At 46.8% G+C, this 19547-nt stretch overlaps 1 protein-coding gene across 1 annotated transcript in view; it reads left to right on the top strand.

Moving 5' to 3' along the window:
• The window catches only part of syt1a (synaptotagmin Ia), a gene marked incomplete at both ends in the record, with an annotated part of 33612 nt that extends 14544 nt beyond the window's left edge, over positions 1–19068 (top strand). Inside the window, 5 exons of the mRNA XM_084448168.1 lie at positions 3772–3939; positions 5470–5637; positions 8385–8502; positions 16727–16860; positions 18862–19068. Of these exons, the coding sequence (XP_084304294.1) occupies positions 3772–3939; positions 5470–5637; positions 8385–8502; positions 16727–16860; positions 18862–19068 (795 nt within the window). The remainder of the gene's footprint in view (positions 1–3771; positions 3940–5469; positions 5638–8384; positions 8503–16726; positions 16861–18861) is intronic.
• Positions 19069–19547: the final 479 nt, after the last annotated feature.

Genomic DNA, 19547 nt, shown 5'->3' with positions numbered 1-19547 from the left:
GTTGACTTAAGCTGTTAAGTAATCTGACTCACCGGATGTAGGTTTTGGGGATAAGCCTTGCCATTAGTTTATTACTGCCCAATCAGTGGCGACAGAAGATTTCCCCAGCCCAATCAGATTATATCAAAACTACGTGAAATAACAGCAACAACAACAACAACCGCTCCACCCAAGATGATTGTGATTGGTTTAAAGAGGTACTGCATTTTCCCATCATATCTCTAAATGGTAATGAGTGCAGCCAGACCTTTCTCTAGCGCTGGCACAGCGTAAACGAAGTGTGGAGTTCGGTCTTGGTCTCTCGGTGAGAGAGGATACTGGGTGGATGATAGCTCTGAGACACTCTGGGCTCTGACGTCTAACCTGGCTCACAATAGCATGGAGACACAAAGTCAAGGAGCCGGCCGCCAGACTGACCCAGTTTCAGCTCAATGGCGGGCAGCCGAAATGGCTCCTGATACACAACTATGCTCTGGTATCGGATTCCACAGCCTCCACAACGGCAGAGAAAAGAAACTAGGGCCACTAGAGGAGGAGTGACGATTGTTGAACTGAGTGGGAAGGTCTGTCAAGGTGGGAGAGGGAGGAGATGTGTGTATGCGTGTGCCTGTGTGTGTGTGTGTGTGTGTGTGTGTGTGTGTGTGTGTGTGTGTGTGTGTGTGTGTGTGTGTGTGTGTGTTGTGTGAGTCTGGTTCTGTTGTAACGTGATATGTTCGGCTCAATAGAGCAAAGCCTGTCTGAATGGAGTGGAGAGAAAGGGAAAGGGGGATCTGCCAGGGGGAAAGTCAAATCAAATCAAACTTTATGTACACAGCGCATTTCACACACAAAGGCAACACAATGCACTTTACAGAGAGAAAGGGGTGGGGGGTATACATATACTGATCCTACCCCGAATTTTCCAGAGGGAGGCAAAAAAAAAACAGCTCACCCCCTTGAGCCGATATAGGAGAACTGAAAAAATTATTACGGCACGATTATTACGGCACGATCCAGGAAGCTCCTGGGAAATGTTTGATTGTTTTAGCTACAGTCTCAGCTCGTTTCTGTCAGTCAACCAGTAGCGATGGTCGGGGTGCTGGCCTCTATGAGGCCGGGCCAACGCCGGTTACTATTGCTAAAGGGGCTCGGTGCTGTGGCCGCATGCACAGCCAACGAGCCCTCGGATGAGCACTATGCGCCACACAAACATATAATACATCATTTCTACTTTCCCCGTCATTCAGTTTTTCCTCCGCCTTCGAACAGGTCTGAAGGGGACTGAAGGCACTCATGAGAGACGACAGTTATGCAGCATTAGCATTTTGAAAGCTTAATAATAATCCCTTTGCGATATACAGTACAGTACCCAGTTATCCACTGTTTTCCTATTTAACTTTTCTCTCAGCTGAGCTAACCCATCCAATTGAACTTCAGACACAGGTCTAATGTGAAGAACTGTAACAGAAAGTTAACCACAGAGGGAATTTGACAGTCCTCCTTGGGGCTTAGGAGTCCTACTTCAAAGTGTGCAGCGGGCCTGTGTGTATGTGTGCGTGTGCATGCGTGCATGTGTGTGTGTGTGTGTGTGCGTGTGTGTGTGTGTGCGTGTGTGTGTGTGTGTGTGCGCGTGTCTGCGTGTGTGTGTGTGTGTTTGTGTGTGGAACAGTTGGAGTGGTTGGCCTGATGCATCAAGACAAATCCCTCTGGGACAGCTCGACAGGGGCTGAGTCATCACACTGTGTCCGTGCTGCTCGGTTCGCTGCTCTCCTGTCTGTGTCCAATATCACACAAACAGAGAGGGGTTAGGGTCCAGCTGCCCACCCCTTGGGCACGGCCCCGTTCCTCAGTTAAACACACAGGTACACACGCACCAGTGTTCATTTTAGCAGCAAGGTTACGTTTTAATCTTCTGACTAAAATGCTATTTAGTTTTAGTCATATTTTAGTCTTCTGAATTGTTTGATTTTTAGTCTAGTTTTAGTTGTCTAAATAGCATTAAGATTTTAGTCAACTAAATCTAGAGTAGATTTAGTAGACTAAAATCAAGTGGGTTTAGCTAAAGTGTAATGTTTTCTTTAACCATTTCTCTAGAATTTCCAAACTCATATATACTCCTGAAGGAAGCATCTATTAGATGGACAAAGCTACTGAATTTCTATGCACTCTCCTTGCCTGTGTTTGAGTTCAGCGTGAGCCTCGACTCAGTTCTGATGGGATCTCTTCCCAAATCGTAATCCTAACATTATCGTCTAGTTTTTATTTGTTGACAAAAATGTCAATAGATTTTGTCATAGTTTTTGTCATTCTAAATTAGTTATTATTTAGTTATCGTCATGCAACAATGCCGTAGTACTTTTGGCTAACGAGCCTTGTTGGAGGCGCACCAAACCAGACGGAGGTAAACAGGACGTTCTTGACTCAATTATGGTTTTGGGGGAAAAGCAATTATTTTATCTGTACCTTTCTAAAAGCTCTGTGGATGTTTGTTTTTTCTTGAAACTAATATTACAAATATTGTCTATGACCTTTAACTCAATCACTCCTCTTAGAGAGACCATGTTAGAGTCCATACAGTATCTGTCAGTGTATCACAGTGTAATGTATAAAATTATGAATTATCAGATTTCTTATCTCTAGTTTGACAGTAGGGTGGTGACAATGTTATGCATTACCTGGGTGTGTATTTTTGCACATGGCAGCCATTGATCCAGTTTATCATTATACAGTACATGCTTTCCCATGATGCTCTCCTGTGTGTGGTGTTGTGAACTGTGTGTGTTGTTGTGAACTGTGTGTCTGTGTGTGTGTGTGTGTGTGTGTGTGTGTGTGTGTGTGTGTGTGTGTGCTTGTGTGAGTGTGCGTGCGTGCGTGTGTGTGTGTGTCAGTACTCTGTGGTGTCGTCTGTGTGCCATCGAACCTACCCTAACATACCCCTCCATCATCCTTTCGAGAAGACCTTTCTGTGCTGGAGTCCCACCACCATCTTCCCTGAGCTTTACCTTAGCACCAGCTAAATAACATGGATACCAAAACAAATCTGTCTGTCACTACACAAAGTATATACATTTTCAGTAGGGGAAGAGTTGCCGCCTTTTCCGCAAAGACAGATTATTGTGCCACATAGTTCATCCAGGCTCCTTGACAGCTGGGGGGATCAACGGTTGACTACCCTGGCCACCCTAAAGATTGCAGTTGATAGGCTGTTTGATAGGAAGTTGATTGACTGACTAGATGGGGCCATGAGAGGCCTTGGAGAAGACATCCTGACTGGCAGATCAATCAGCCTGTCAGCCACCTTCCCCCCATCAAGTGTGGTTATCAATTATCAACCTTATATAAAGAGGGGGGAGAGAGAGAGAGAGAGAGAGAGAGAGAGAGACACTACTGTAGCCCCGACTCTCACTCCCAGACTGACGAGGCCTGACCTCTAGTGCTGGCGGAGCGCTGAGTATTTAAACACACCCCCGTGAACACTGTGCAGTGTTACAGTGTGACGGACCATCAATTATTCATGAGCCCAAGGCTTAATCCGGTGCCTAAAACTGTTTCCAAGGAGACACTGAAGAACTGGTTCACACGTTGGTCCACCAAACATAAGGGGTCCACGTTCAGTGTGTACTCCACACCAGTGACCATTAAGACAGTAGAGTGATCAAAGCCATATATGGTCTCTCTCAAGATGGTGGCGGGATGACAGTCGTGGCTTTAGTGCTGTTGTCGGTAGGGCTGTGGAGGTTCTGACTAGTCTCCCCGTTCTCCCCTCCTCCTCTCCTCCCTCGCTCCCTCCAGCTGATCGTGGGGATCATCCAGGCGGCAGAGCTGCCCGCCATGGACATGGGCGGCACCTCTGACCCCTACGTCAAGGTCTACCTGTTACCCGACAAGAAGAAGAAGTTTGAGACCAAGGTCCACCGGAAGACGCTGAACCCTACCTTCAATGAGCAGTTCACCTTTAAGGTACGGCACCCGTGGTCACGGCAGTCTGTTCAGACCTCGTCTGTGTTGGTATCGACGTATTACGGGAGCGCAGTTTGTAGTTGCGGTTTGCTTTGACAAACGGATTTGCATGCAATGGTGGATTCTGGGAAGGTGAGGAGACAGCGACCAGCTGGCACATTAACAAGCCCTTGACAGACTGCCTCTCACATACAGTACACACACACGCACACACACACACACACACACACACACACACACACACACACACACACACACACACACACACACATCTGACTGGGATTAACACAGGCATCGATCCAGCCTTGGCCTGGATTTAAGCAAACACTTCTTGGAGGTGTGTTTCTTGTCCAGTAAAGTTTAGCCAACCACACAGCGATGAAAGTACACGGGTGTTTGTCTGCAGTTCAGCTGATTAAAGAGCGTATTTGGTTGCCAACTCTTCCTCTGTTTTCATTTTGTTATTCAAAAAACTTGTTGAATCAAGAACACTATCCCATCGCCAACCTCTAATCAGAAGAGGATGGACTATTGAAATGAAGGAGCCAGAAGGGAGTCCGTGCGATAGCCTCAAGGACAAACCTTGGAGCCTTATCGCTCCCCTAGCCAATCAGGCAGCTTGTCACCGCGTTGTGACGAGTCCCCAGCGCATAATGAGTTTCGTCCTGAAAAACGGCTCTATTGGAGGCAATTAGGAATCAAAAGTCCCAGCCACCCGTTACTATGTCCCCCACCTCGTCTCTTCCTCATCTTACCCTGCTTCTCCTACACACACCCCCCACAAACATACACACACACACACACACCACCCCTGGGTCGTCACTCTCACATACGTACTGTACACACGCACTCACTCACATGCACTAACATGCACTCACTCACTCACTCACTCACTCACTCACTCACGTGCGCTCACTCAGCCACATGCACTCACACGCACACACACCATCCCTGGGTCGTCACTCTCACATACGTACTGTACACACGCACTCACTCACATGCACTAACATGCACTCACTCACTCACTCACTCACTCACTCACTCACTCACGTGCGCTCACTCAGCCACATGCACTCACACACACACACACCATCCCTGGGTCACTTCCAGATAAGGTTGTCTATCAAGCGCCAAAGTGGAGCAAGGCTATGTGATTGATTGGCTATGCTCTAGATTCTGAACTTCCCCCAACACACGTCTCCTTCTCCCCAGTCCTTGACATGCAATTACCGGCGCCAGGCAGGACTTCTCTGTCGGAGTGACTCTATGAGCCCGGCAGCCATTTTAAACTCCCACCTCCGCCACTGCAACTACCAGTAATCAATAGATTTAGGGACTTTCTATTGATTGTGTATAAAAGCAGCCAATTCTAGGTGTCAATGACTTTTCCCAGCTCTTACTCTAACCCAGAACCATCTACTGTACTTCTCGCATCGCAAGTGATATGTAAGACTAGGCTTCCTCCGTCATAGAAAGAGCCTCAGCAGGTCGTGCTAAGTGGTGTGTTCTCAGTGTCACTCCGTTCTCCAGGTTCCCTACGTCGAGCTGGGAGGCAAGACGCTGGTGATGACGGTGTACGACTTCGACCGCTTCTCTAAGCACGACGCCATCGGAGACGTCAAGGTCCCCATGAACAAGGTGGACTTCAGCCACGTGACCGAGGAGTGGAGGGATCTGCAGAGCGCAGAGAAGGAGGAGGTAGGAGTCTGATAGGCTAGTCTGATAGGCTAGTCTGATAGGCTACTCTGATAGGCTACTCTGATAGGCTACTCCCCCCATGGGGATTTTTGCATGAGCAAATCCAGGCGTTTAGATACGGACTCGTGAAGTTCAGTTGCTCCATATGGAACCAGAATCATAAACAGCTGACAAACCAAGCAGAAAAAAAATTAATGGTACATTTTTATTGCTTAATAATCATATTAGTGTGTGAAACACGTTTGGTGGGATAGAATTGCAGGTTGAGGCCTATAGCTGGGGTAATCCATCTTTCTGGTAAATGTCACATAATCAGACCTGCATGCTTCCCCTCCCAGTAATAAGTGTGACTTCCAAGACTGCCATTTGTTCTATTCAATTTTCATGGTAAATGTCATGGCGTATAGCATTTAACACTGGTTGCCAGGGGGAACCTTGTTTTTAGCATTGCGCTGGGATTATGTAAAGGTTAATTATTACACTGTCAGATGATCGGTGTGATGCCACAGAGCCACAGAGTCGAAGGGCATTTCTTTTCCTGAAAGTTGAAGCCATTGCACTTTAGCTCCGTGTTAGAGAGCTGCACCTGGTCATTTCAGGTTAGGTTAGAGATGTGTTAATGCCTTTAAATCGCTAACGCTCAGTTGGGTAGGATTGGTGAAGGATCTTTGAGATTGGCACTTTCACCACCTTGAGTACCAAACTATAGTTCGGGATAAGTGATTACAAACATTGAAATGTGGTCATTATGTGAGGTAGAAGAGACTGATCTTAATGTGACACCGGGCTGTCATACGTGAGTGTCTGTAGCCTAAGTGACAATAGCGCAATCTGTCTGTCTAGGAAGTCTCTGCTACAGTACGTGTCTCCTGTTGATTCAGTGTCCTCTCCTAAAATACGCTTCACAACTTAGCCTTGCTTCAGTGCCTGCAGATTACATCCAACAAAGGCCATGCCAAATGCGGGCGCTTTCTGAGCAGCCCAACAACAGCTACAGTCAGACACAGTCAGCCTGCTAACATTCATGGCAATGGGCTGAAAGATCTCTAGAATTACCAGATTCCCACGAATCCAATCCTCTGTTAATCACAGAAAATTGACAAACAGTAGGCTATGCTTCAGTTTTCTTGGAACTTTCCACCACTGAGAAACAAAGTTACAGTGCCTGCTGTCACGAAGCTAAAAGAAATGCAACAACAATTTCACTTCGGTGATTGGTTTTGCAAGCTTGATTTGAAATTTGCATATTATTCACGCTGGAATAACAAGACTGTATATTTTAATGTAGGACAACACTAGCTCATCACAGAGGGTATGCAGCCGTGTTAAACACACATGAAAATAACCTCTCAACCCTGCAGATAAACCTGTGGCACTCAGCATACAGGAGGGTCTCCAGACTCAAAAGCCAGTGCGTTGGCCTTTTTCAGTTATTCATGGAATATATTAGAGTGATCGTCGCTCCAGACAAGCGTGATTAATATCCCCGTCTTCGTCAGCCTCTCCGACCAGCCCTCCCCTGCAGTGTGTAGGCTATTCATGTTGATTAAGCTGAAGCCGCAGTCATTATAGTGAGTCTATTTAGACTCTGGCTTTGTACTGCGGCCCAGTGTTTGGGGCTGAATGGATCTACTGCCTGATAGCAGTTCAGATTGGGAAACCTGCATCAACTGCGCCCAAATACAGTACACATGTCTAGCAACCCCATTATATTATCCCCATATGATATTTAACTTTAGGAAATGGAGCTTGATTGAAATTTGATGAAAGACCTCACATCTAAAAGGAAAGTCGATATTCGGCGCCTTTACTTATGCGCTGGTGATTTATGAGAGCTACAGGTAATGGCTGTTTCCAATCAGCGGTGATGCGACTAAGACCTGAGAGAGTTATTGAGTGCTCGTCCGCTCCACTTGTTAATATGAGTAATAACGCCTGAAAGTATGTATCAGGTTCCGTTCACAAATGTGATTACCATCGTCTGTTTCCACGCTGGATGTGCGTGTGTGTCACAGCAGCGTGATAGAAGTAGTTCATAATGGCTCTTTAGCGATCAACAAACCTAATAATCCCTGCAATGTTCCACCTCCCTGCTGAAATACTGAACCATTACAAAACCAAACATGTAGAGATGTTTTCAGGAGGCGGCGCACGTAGGCCTTCTTCCATTTAACTAAAGAGTAGCCTATTAAAAAAGTGTAAAAAACCCCAGGGTATGGTAGTTTGACAAAGTTTATAGCGTCGTTGACTTAAAGTCGCACTGAAATGAAAAAAGCATTCTGTCCCATTTTGGTTCACATAATTGGTCATAGTGTTCACCTATTCAACGATGTATGCCCAAAAAATTCCAAAATTCTACTTTTGTTGTAATCTTATAGCAAAGTATATAATTTCTTACTTCCTGGAAAACGGTAGGTCACGTGCAATGACGACAACAGGTAGGCTACCTTAGATTTTAGGCCAATAATCTCACGACATCCACCCGTCAATCAGCGCTATCCTTCTATCGAATCTGTCTAAAGTTCTTAAAACCCGTCCACTTGTCAATGTTCCAATTAAATTCCTCTAAACATATGTCCCACCCTCATAGCTTGTTTGCGTCAGAAATACGTCAAACTACGGAAATTAGATGATCTCAAGTTCGTTTCAGTGCGACTTTAAGTAAATTCAATTGGGTTAAGCTGTGTTATTTTTTCTTAAATGAACTACAGTGTCCTGAACCTTGTTTTCACCTCTTTCTCTGACAGCAAGAGAAGCTGGGTGACATCTGCTTCTCCCTGCGATATGTCCCCACTGCCGGCAAGCTGACCGTGGTCATCCTGGAGGCCAAGAACCTGAAGAAGATGGACGTGGGAGGCCTGTCAGGTAGGCTGGGTGACAGGTTCGGAGATGGGGGCGTAGCTTTACCCTTTAGACCTGCTCTCAACTCTGACTGCTAGGTCACCCACCCGATCGTGAGGATGTCCTTTCATTTCAACGCAAGCGTGTGTATGGGAGTGTGTTTGGGGTGGGGGATAAGGGAATGTGTGTGCGTGCGTGCGTGTGCGTGCGTGCCATGTGTATTTGCATGTCTGCATACTTGCCTTTGTCTTTGAAACCCTCATTGTATGTACTAGTGGTCTCGCTTAAGGACGTCTCATTGGTGAGTCAGGCCCTGTTTTGTTTTGTCAGAGTGGACTGTGGATAAGAGGCGATAGTTGGACACTGTGAGCTTTCTGTACAGTGGTTTCACACCCCGCTGGCTTTCCACCCACACAGCATCGCCTTTTGTCCTCCAAAACACATCTTCAAAGGGCAATCATTTTGGCCCTTCTCTATTCCCCCGCTATCTCTCTCAAACAATCGTCCTCTTTCCCATCATTGCCAACCATTATACCTGCCCAAAGAAAATAGATCGCATCAGAAATGTCTGATGTATTTCCAAAGCAATCCTTCCCACTTGCCAAATATCACAGCCAAGCCATCCACTTGAACGGTGTACAGCGATATCATGGATATTTCGCTCAGAACGAGCCTATTGTGTGGCGTTTCCCGCGGGGGAATGCAAACAGAGCACTGGACCAGAGCTGGGTTCTCCCGAGGGATCATGGGAGTGGGTGGAAGCAGAGCTCCACCGAGCGGACCTGCTGTTGTGTGGGAGAAACACAGTGCGACTAATGATCATAGTGGGCACTAATGAACGCACGTTGTGCCTTCTGGTGGAGGAAGGTCCATCAGCGATCACTGAACGAGCTTTGATAAGTAAAGGACATTTTCACCACCTTTGCTAGGTACCCCGGCGCCATGGTAACAGAATGAGTCGATTGTCGTGTGTTGGTGGAGGGGTGGATTTCACACATACAGTACAGTTCAGTATACTCGTAGGTGTGTGTGTGTGTGCGTGTGTGTGTGCATGTGTTTTTTTGTACAATAATCCATCCAGCGACCAGTCTACAGCCCCCCCCCCCCCCCCCCCCCCCCCCCCCTCCATCAATCAGAGAGCAGAGGGGTGGAACAGTCCCTCGGGGACGGAGAACGCCATGATGGATATCAGACACACTCCCATGATGCTGCACCTGAAACCCCACATTCTTCACGGAGAGGCTTATTTTTCTGAGGCTCAGGGAAGGTTGTGATTGCCGCATCCCTCATAGACAGCGGAGAAATCTCATTTTCCAAATGGTTGTTTACTTCCTGTGGGAGAGTGGGGTACCTGGGCACAGGGCCACAGCCGAACCATAGTTCCATAGCCGAACGTGTTACGGCACCCTGGCGATTTGTCCATTCATGTGCCAGTTGAAATCAAACTCCTACATACACACCCTTCCATCCATCCACTCACTCACTCAAACCCCTACATAAACACCCATCCACTCACTCACTCACTCACTCACTCACTCACTCACTCACTCACTCACTCACTCACTCACTCACTCACTCACTCACTCACCCAGCATGCAGATCTACACACCTTACAGCTGGGTCCGGACTAATTTCACTTCCTCTCTCCCCTCCTCTTCGTCCTCCTCCTTCTCCTCCTCACCACCTATTTACACACACACACACACACACACACACACACACACACACACACACACACACACACACACACACACACCACATCCACTGTCTCCTCCCACCACTGCAATTACCAACCATGCACCTGGCCCTCCTCCCCCCATCCCTGACAGCTCTTAGCGAGTCCGTCAGAGCCCGAGCCACTAACTGTAGTACTCCGCCTATCATGAGCCCAGAGCTTATTCTCAGCTGACAGGCTAACGCAAGCAGCCATTAGGCCACCCCCTGCCCCCTCCTCTCCCTGCACTGCCATTTTTACGGTGCAACAGCAACATTAGCTCTCACCTGTGGCCATTTGCAAAATGGGATTGGCCGCGTTCGGAGCTGTCAGTCCAGCTGACGAGCTAATAGAATGGCAGGCTGTTTGAAGCAGGCAGTTACTCTCAAGACTCAGAGGAGGACTACTGTAGATCATGAGGATGACTGGGATTGACATTCAGCGTGCATGGGTTTGTGTGTGTGCGTGCGTGCGTGTGTGTGACATTAAGTATGCCCACGGTGAAAATTCAAATTAATTCAGAGAGTTAACTCAGATGTTTATTCATACAATATCCATAGCAACCATCTTTAGCTTAGTCTCTGAGACGGAGAATGAGGGGGAGGGGGGGGGGGGGGTGTCTCAGGCGTGGTACAGTCTGATGGCTGCTGGCACAAAGGAGCTTCTGAACTGCTCCATTTTGCACCTGGGAGGGATGAGCCTGTGGCTGAAGGTGCTCGCCCTCTGCCACAGCTCATCATAGACGGGATGAGAGGGGATGTCCAGGATGATCTTCCTCTCGTAACTCATCCTCCCCTCCACCACTGCCTCCAGACTGTCCAGTTGTTGTCCAGCAACAGAGCTGGCCTTCCTCACCAGGCTGTTGAGTTTGTTGGTCTCCCCCAGCCTTGATGCTGCCCCCCAGCAAGCCCCAACAAACGTTATACAAACTGTTATACGAACTGTTATACAAACTGTTATACGAACTGTTATACAAACTGGCACAGTCCAGTCAGTCAGGCTAAACATGCTGGAGCCTGAATTCACATGGAAACACACCACTATTTCTACACAGTAATAATTAAGGCTGAATTTTCTCAATTCTGACCTTTGATCATGTTGCATTGACAAAACATGCTCTGGATAGAAGATAAAAGGTGTATTTTCTACACATGGCTTCCTTTGTGGTTCTGTTTCTGAAGAAAACTTAACAGTGAAGTTAAAGTAAAATATTGAATGCAATGAAAGACATTGTTCTCCTTTCAATGTTCATCTCACAGGCTCTGGGTACACATCCCAAAATGAGTGGAAAGACAGACAAAGCATTATTTTTTTTGACGCTCTGGATCAATAATAAATGTTTTTAGGACACCATTTGCTTGCAATCATTTCGTCAATTTGTCACTTCAACAAAATCATTGTTAGAGGAATGCCACCCTGCCTTGACTTCAAAGCTCTGACGGATGGATGAAATATTATGCGTGTGTATAATCACAATAATTAGTAGTGATTGTCTCACATCGTGACACAGCCAGAGCTCGAAAGGGAGGACAAGTAACTGAGGGCCTGCGGTGGGTCGTCTTCTCTGCTGTTGTCTTGTTTATCCTGTCTGATAATTGCTCCAAAGACGACACATGGGGATTTTCATTAACAGACGTGTAATTCTTTAGATTGGCCCTAAAGAAAATGTGTGCTGTTTTAAAGAGAACCTATTCAAACAGTATTCACACTAAATATAATAGATGGAAGAATATCATGATTCACAAAACAATAAGCTTTTTGTCTAGCAGTCTAAAAACCTAGCAGTGGGGAAGAGTCCCCTCGCCTGTCCACTTAGCTAATTGGTCATTGTCATCGTCACACTGTGCTGCGCAGTGTGACATAACTTCTCAAAGTCAAGTGTGATTAGGCCTCTCCTGAAAATCGGCTAAAGTTTCTTCAGGGTGTCGGCCCGTATTAGCCTGACTCGTTGTTGCTTGTGTGACTCAGTGGGCTAACTCCCACGTGTGTGACTCACCATCATGGAAAGGTTGTCATGGCCTGTTACCGCACCATTATGATAATGGTCTGTTATTCAATTCACAGGCAGGTTGTGTGTGAGGTAACGTGGGGGCATGGCCAGCGTGAAGAGTACCCCTTACATTAAAACTGTATCAAAAAAACAGTCTGGCAAACAGAGCTCCCTCTCACTCTCCTATTCACCTGTGCTCCTAAGTGCATTAAGGATGTGCGACGTCCATTAAAGCGAGTTGAGCCACTGCTGTTCACCGTATGGTGGCGGGCGCTAGATAGAGAGGCACCACGTTGCATAATGTGCATTAGATAGAGAGGCACTGTGGTGGGGCTGTGACTGTGGAGGAGGCTAATGGGGGCTTTGTCTGTCAGTTCAGTGCCGTGCCACCCTCTCTGTCTCTGACGGTGTCACCCTCTCTGTTTTTGACGGTGTCACCCTCTCTGTCTCTGACAGCGTCACCCTCTCTGTCTCTGACAGTGTCACCCTCTCTGTCTCTGACGGTGTCACCCTCTCTGTCTCTGACGGTGTCACCCTCTCTGTCTCTGACGGTGTCACCCTCTCTGTCTCTGACGGTGTCACCCTCTCTGTCTCTGACGGTGTCACCCTCTCTGTCTCTGACGGTGTCACCCTCTCTGTCTCTAACGGTGTCCCCCTCTCTGTCTCTGACGGTGTCACCCTCTCTGTCTCTGACGGTGTTACCCTCTCTGTCTCTGACGGTGTTACCCTCTCTGTCTCTGACGGCGTCACGGAGGGTAGCCAGGCTGCTCACAGCAATGTAATGGACCTTGGTGGGGGAGGTTATCGTATCACACACGCCTGGGTCGGTAATGAACCTACACTGCCCCGGCCCAGCACACACACACACGCACACACACACACACACACACATTCATACAGCACATACACACGCACACACTGCATCATCAGACCTCTTGCCTGGGGAATTTATTTGTTCTGTTTCTCATGAATACTCCGACTGGTTAAAAGGAGAGCTTCGGTTCACCAAGCTATCACAGTAGCTGTCGAAGGCAATGAGGTATACGGCCACTATGGTGGTGAACAGATCTGGGGAGGAGAAAGCAATTTGGTGCGGATTAGGGGATAACGCTACTGAGGTTTTCGCGTGCGTTTGTACGCGTCCGTGCGTGCCCGTGTGTACGCGCACCGTCCCTGAGCATCAGTGTTTGTGCGTGCGTGTGTGTGTGCGCGTGTGTGTGTGTTTCATGTTGGATCCTAGTCTGTCAAACTGAGATGACAGCTGGGCCTGGGAGCCCCTCCTCCGTGGCAAATCCAAAAGGACAGGAAGAAAACTGAGATGACAGCTGAGCTATATATAACCTGCCCATGTTGATGCTCATTCAACATACACAGTCAGCCGCCCCCCTCCTCAAGTGAGTAGGCAGCAAACATTCATTCTGGCTTTGCTGCTTGATGATAATTTGCTTATTAAATGTGATTGACTACAATAGCCATTCCAATCCAAATAAGCACCAATTAGCAATTACCAGCTAACCTTTATACCTCTGATTAGCACAGAATTGCAAATCTTTGGAGAGTACGAAGGTGAATGTGTCAGATGCAACATAACATCACAGTCCATACGTGTCATATCACACGCTTCTATACAGCGGGTGAGACGGGTCTATGCACACGTTTAGCGTGGAGGCGCGCTCGTGCCCGCATCCCGCGTAGCGTTGAGCAATTCGAGCATTGAGCGATTCGCCAGCATGGGCGCGCCCGAACGCCACATGTCCTGCCTGTGTGACTAGTCCGGTTGGATCAGGTAGTCTACTGATTTTGGATGTGGACACTGTAGTCTTAGAAAAGCTACTGTCATGTGTCTATGCCGATCTACCTAGTGTCGATCTACCTAGTCTAAATCTACATAATCAGTTCCAGATGGATGTAGAAAGGGTCTGTTTGGGGCTGCTGCACAGACAGATCACACTGGACAGGCGCCTGCGTTATCCCATCAACACCTGCACCTGACAATCTTCCTGAGACACCTGCTACTTCCTGTTTACAGAGTGGACACCTTGTCGGCAACGCTTCTCTTCATAACACTGTGGTTTAGAACTCAGAGCCAGGGCACCTGCACACACACACACACAAACCCACGCACGCACACACACACACACATACAAAGGGAAGCACTCGGTGCTACGGGCCAATCACATCAGTGATGGAGCCACTCATCCAAAAAATAGGAGAGATTAAGGTCGTCTGGGAGGAATTGGAAAAAAATGAGCAGGATGTGACCTGTGGCGATCTTCCCAAAAACCCAGCGGTACCCAGCCTGCACCTCGTCTCCCAGATGCAGGGATAATGAGGACCTGGATAGCGCCTCGCGACACCACAGGGGACGGGGACGGGGGACGGGGTCTTCTGGTGAAGGGATAGGTTATCAGGCACGGTCTCTGAGGGGAGGAGCGCGTTCTTTTCTTCGGCACTGGTATCGGGCCGGAGCGGGCCGAGGCTGTGGTGCCGGGTCAATGCGAGACAGCGACCATAGTCGTCAGTTTGAATCTCAAGCAGCTGGAGACGCCTGTGGACTTTTGGATTTTATGGCTCCGCTTGGTTTTTCTTTTCCCAATTGATTGGGATTTCTCATGGATTCAAGACTGCTGGAGCGCAACTGGTCGCACTTCTGATCAGACACTTCATGTAAGATCTCTGCAGGGATCTTCCCTTTTCCACTCGGCCAAACATACTGTCAAAATACTTTTATTTCATATTTGTAGAACAACTGTGTGAATTGAATTAATATTACACAAGAAATGGCGTCCAGGTATAGCAAGAGGTGACATGTCTGGAGATTCTCATTTAGATACTGCTCAGTCCATTTCAGATACTGCTCAGTCCTCTTCCTTTTTACACACACACACACACACACACACACACACACACACACACACCACATCCACTGTCTCCTGTAACATCACAGGGCTCTGTCATGGTGGAAGAGTAATAAAGTCATAATGACATTGCTTCTCTTTCTTTCTCTTTCCTTTAGTCTGAGTCTCTTTCTCCCTAAAGAGAAAGCAGTCTAGAATGAACCAGACACTTTGCAATCAGCTCGCCAGCTTTACTAGAGCCAGGAATCCCACAGATGTTGACAGTTACAGTACATCGCCTTTTCACTTCTACCCATGAACATACAGTACCGTACACAAACCTAATAAAGACTGCCAAGACAGCCAACATCAAATCAAATCAACTTTATTATTTATATAGCACCTTTCGTACACAAGAACAATTCAAAGTGCTTTGACAATAGAACATCCGGGGACTACCAATAAATCCAGATTGAGTCTATAGTGTTTTATCAGTAACAGACCATTAAGACTGATTTGAAGTTGTTCACCAAAATCATACTGGTGCTTAGCTGTAGGTTTTCACAATTTTAGAGTAACAATATTGGTCATTTAGTTTAATCACCATGCATTCTTCTCAAATGCTAGTATCTGTTTGTCTTTGTTTACCCAAAACATGATAACATATGATAAAGATATTATATGATACATTTTCATGATAAACAACTCAAACCTGTTATCATTATAATAGGTCTTTATTTACTGAGTTGTCCAGTGAGAGGATTGTGATTGTGACCTTATTATTTGTCAATGTTAAGAATTATCTGTACTACTTTGGCAACATAGGTTTTTCATCTGTCAAGCCAATAAGGTTATTTCAATTCGAATTTAAAGAAATACCCCCACCCCCCACCCACTATTACTGAATGGTAAGGAGTCCAGCCAGACCTCTCTCTAGCGATGACACAGCGTAAACAAAGTGGACTATCTTTCCAGTAATAGTTCAAGGCTCATTAGCTCTCACAACATATGCAACCAGGGTCAAACCAGGCGCCGGCACCTCTCCATTCTCCTACCGCCTGCTTGTGATAACCATTCAGCCAGAGCAAACAAATCAGATGATGCTAGCCCAACATCTTGATTGCTAATAAGAAACCCAGGAGACTGATGGGTGGGTTTGCAGCATCTCTGAATGACCCTCGACCTGATTACCAGAGAGGGTGTGTGTGTGTGTATATGTGTGTGTGTGTTCTGTGTGTGTGCTGTGTGTGTGTGTGTATGCGTGTGTTCTGTGTGTGTGCTGTGTGTGTGTGTGTGCGTGTGTGCTGTATGTGTGTGTGTGCGTGTGTGTGCGCGTGCGTGTATGTGTTTGAGACAGCCATAGCTGTCCTCTCTGTCTGAAGGAGATTGAGAAGACATTTAGGGAAATGGAAATGAGACCCTTTTCAGAAAATGTGAATTTAGAGATATAAACATGAGACACTCAGCAGCAGAGAGAAACCTCGGACCGAGCACCCAGACTATACTTTATGGTTTATATGCCCCCCCCAAAAAACCAGACTGTAGGGTCCATTTTCATGTGGATTTAACCAAGTCAAGGAAATAGCAGGGTTTGTCAGAGAAGGACCTTGTGGACTCTGACAGTAGACGTTACTTTCTCTTTTCTCTCTTTTTCTTACTTTGATTCTTTCTGGCTGTTCTTTCTTACTCCGTCTCTTCTCTCCTCAGATCCATATGTGAAGATTCACCTGATGCAGAATGGCAAGAGGTTGAAGAAGAAGAAGACGACAATCAAGAAGAACACCCTCAACCCTTACTACAACGAGTCCTTCAGCTTCGAAGTACCATTCGAACAAATCCAGGTCATTTGGCACAATACCCCACAATGTCAATTGAACTTGACTTGACTACTGTACCTCTCTTCACACACATCTGCCTGTGTAGCTGAAGCACACTACAAACCCACTCTGATTGATTATAATGAACCAACTGATTAATCTATAAAAAGGATACTTCATCTCAGTAATCTCAATCTACATTTTTTATGAACTGTTCTTGATTGTAGCCTCGGGTTGCATGACACATACCATGATATGGTATGCTACATCGAAACAAGTCTTTGTGACGACGGACTAATTTATCTCATAATCAATTGTAGCCTTTTCATCATTTTGCATTATAATTAAAGCCATTCTCAGTATCAATTTCTCAGTTAGACAAGACAGATGCTCAAGGGAGTACTGAGATACAATAGCAATTTTCTACGCATCAGGAATTACATGCCAATGGCATAATCTGTGTCTCAGAACATGCTATACCTGTAGCTATTCGCAGAATGATTACGATTGATTTAGTGGATAGGCCTATAGACGACCCAATATAGCACTCTCATTAAGTGACCATGATTGAAGACATAGAGTCAAAAAAGCTATTATGGCCAGAAAATTAAAAACAAAATGAATGCTTGGAATAACTGAATGGTGTCAACACTCAGGGCATATAAAGGTAATTGAATTAATACTTCACAGCTCGGAAACCTCAAGTATGGTTCCACCTCAAGACCTCAATTGAATTTGGAGCCGAACCGTAGCTGCTCTGTGTCGATGGCAGTCTAAACATAGATAAGAGTGGGGGAAGTGGCTTCCTCTATTCCCTGCTTCCACTTAATGTGGGGTCATTCCCTTTAAAATGATTGTTCACCCCAATCTCTGTTAGATTGTGTACATTTGTTTGAATGTGTACTACCCTTTTAAAAGCCCACCAAACCACAACTCACAGAACAGCGTCCACACACACACACGCCTGGCGGTGACGGTGAGTGGAAACTCAGTCAGAGCTCTTCTGTGCTTCAATTCTTATTCCCTACCCAGGCATGGTGAATGGACTGTGCTTATATGACATCAAGTCAGTCACCAAATCTGCTTTCTACCATCTCAAGAATATCTCCAGAATCCGTTCATCACTCACCAACTCTCTCACAGAGAAACTCATCCACGCCTGGACTATTGCAACGGGGTCCTATTCGGGGTTCCCAACAAATCTCTGGATGGGTTGCAATATGTTCATAACTCAGCTGCCAGGGTCCTTACCCGCACTAAACCCTGGCAGCACATCACTCCCACCCTCCTGCACCTCCACTGGCTCCCGATCCAACCAACGACCGCCGACCCTGCGGTCGTTGGACGACCGCTCTACCTCCTGAGCCACAGCCACCCCTAAAGGCTTGACACATGGGTTACTCCTGCCATCCCACTACTGTGAATGCATGCTGAGGCTAAGTTTTAGTCTTCAGTATTCGGTCAGGCTCCTCAGTGACAGACAATGCTAATGAGCACTTACTGTAACTCTGAAATAGCGTATCTCCCCACGGCACAGAATAGACCACCTTGAGACTTGCTACAGGGCCATTTGGAAAATTAATAGTACGTCCACTCACAGTGCTCACAATGCTTTTGGTATTTCAGAAAATGGTGGAGGTCATTCTTCAGGCTACCATTCCTGTATGTTCCCATTTAGAAATGTCTTATTTCGTGCTGAAAAGAGTCTGTTTCCTTGTGACTGGGGTTCATCTCAGGCAGCAGGCACCTCAGACGTCAGCCCTGTCGGGCTTTCAGAACCTCTCCTGCAAATGACAGCCCCTCCAGGTGTTTTGTGTTTCAGACATGGAGGGATGTCTGGGAGTCTACAGTTATAACCGCTTTCTTTGGAAGTACTCTAACTATAAAGTGATCTTGGATTAACTCCTGTCATGGAATAGACTTCACAAACATTGCAGTATGTGAGTTAGTACTGTCTCTCAGAAGTTTGTTTAATGTTCCCCTGGCCCTTCTCTCTTTCCTCCCCCCTCTCTCTCTCCCTTACAGAAAGTGCAAGTTGTTGTAACCGTTCTGGACTATGACAAGATCGGCAAGAACGATGCCATCGGCAAGGTCTTTGTGGGCCTCAACAGCTCAGGCACGGAGTTCCGCCACTGGTCGGATATGCTGGCCAACCCCAGGAGACCCATTGCCCAGTGGCACGTGCTGAAGCCTGAGGAAGAGGTGGACGTTCAGCTCTCCACCAAGAAATAGGCAGGGCCCCTTTCAGCGCCTGTCCCATAGAGCTCTTTAGCCAGTATGTGTAAATACCTCAGTGATATATGGGTCCATCCCAGCGTCAATCCTCCCCATCCCCCAGAAACCCAAACCCTGACCCGACTTCATACTAGCTAGTTTTATCGCCCACCTTTTTTCTAATTGTTGATGGTCCTTCCAAAACTAAGCCCCCCTCCGCTGTTCTATCTTGTGTTTCTGTCAGGTTCTGACTCTCCCCCCCCCCCCCTCTCTGAGACCCCGACCCAAACTCTGTTGTTCATCTCCAAGGCCCCCGAGCCCCCTAACCAAATGTCCCCTTCTTTTAAGCAATATGATCTGTATAGATAGCGCATGACTGAAAGAATTTATTGTACCACAGTTGTATATATCAGTATGCAGACAAAAATGATTTCTAGTTTATGTGTTTGTATGTTGTTACCCGTTTCCTAATCTGTGTATATCTTGATGTTTTTAAT

Source organism: Borostomias antarcticus, assembly GCF_949987555.1.
Source record: "Borostomias antarcticus genome assembly, chromosome: 13".
NCBI lineage: Eukaryota > Metazoa > Chordata > Actinopteri > Stomiiformes > Stomiidae > Borostomias > Borostomias antarcticus.
This window is presented reverse-complemented; position numbering and strand designations above follow the sequence as displayed.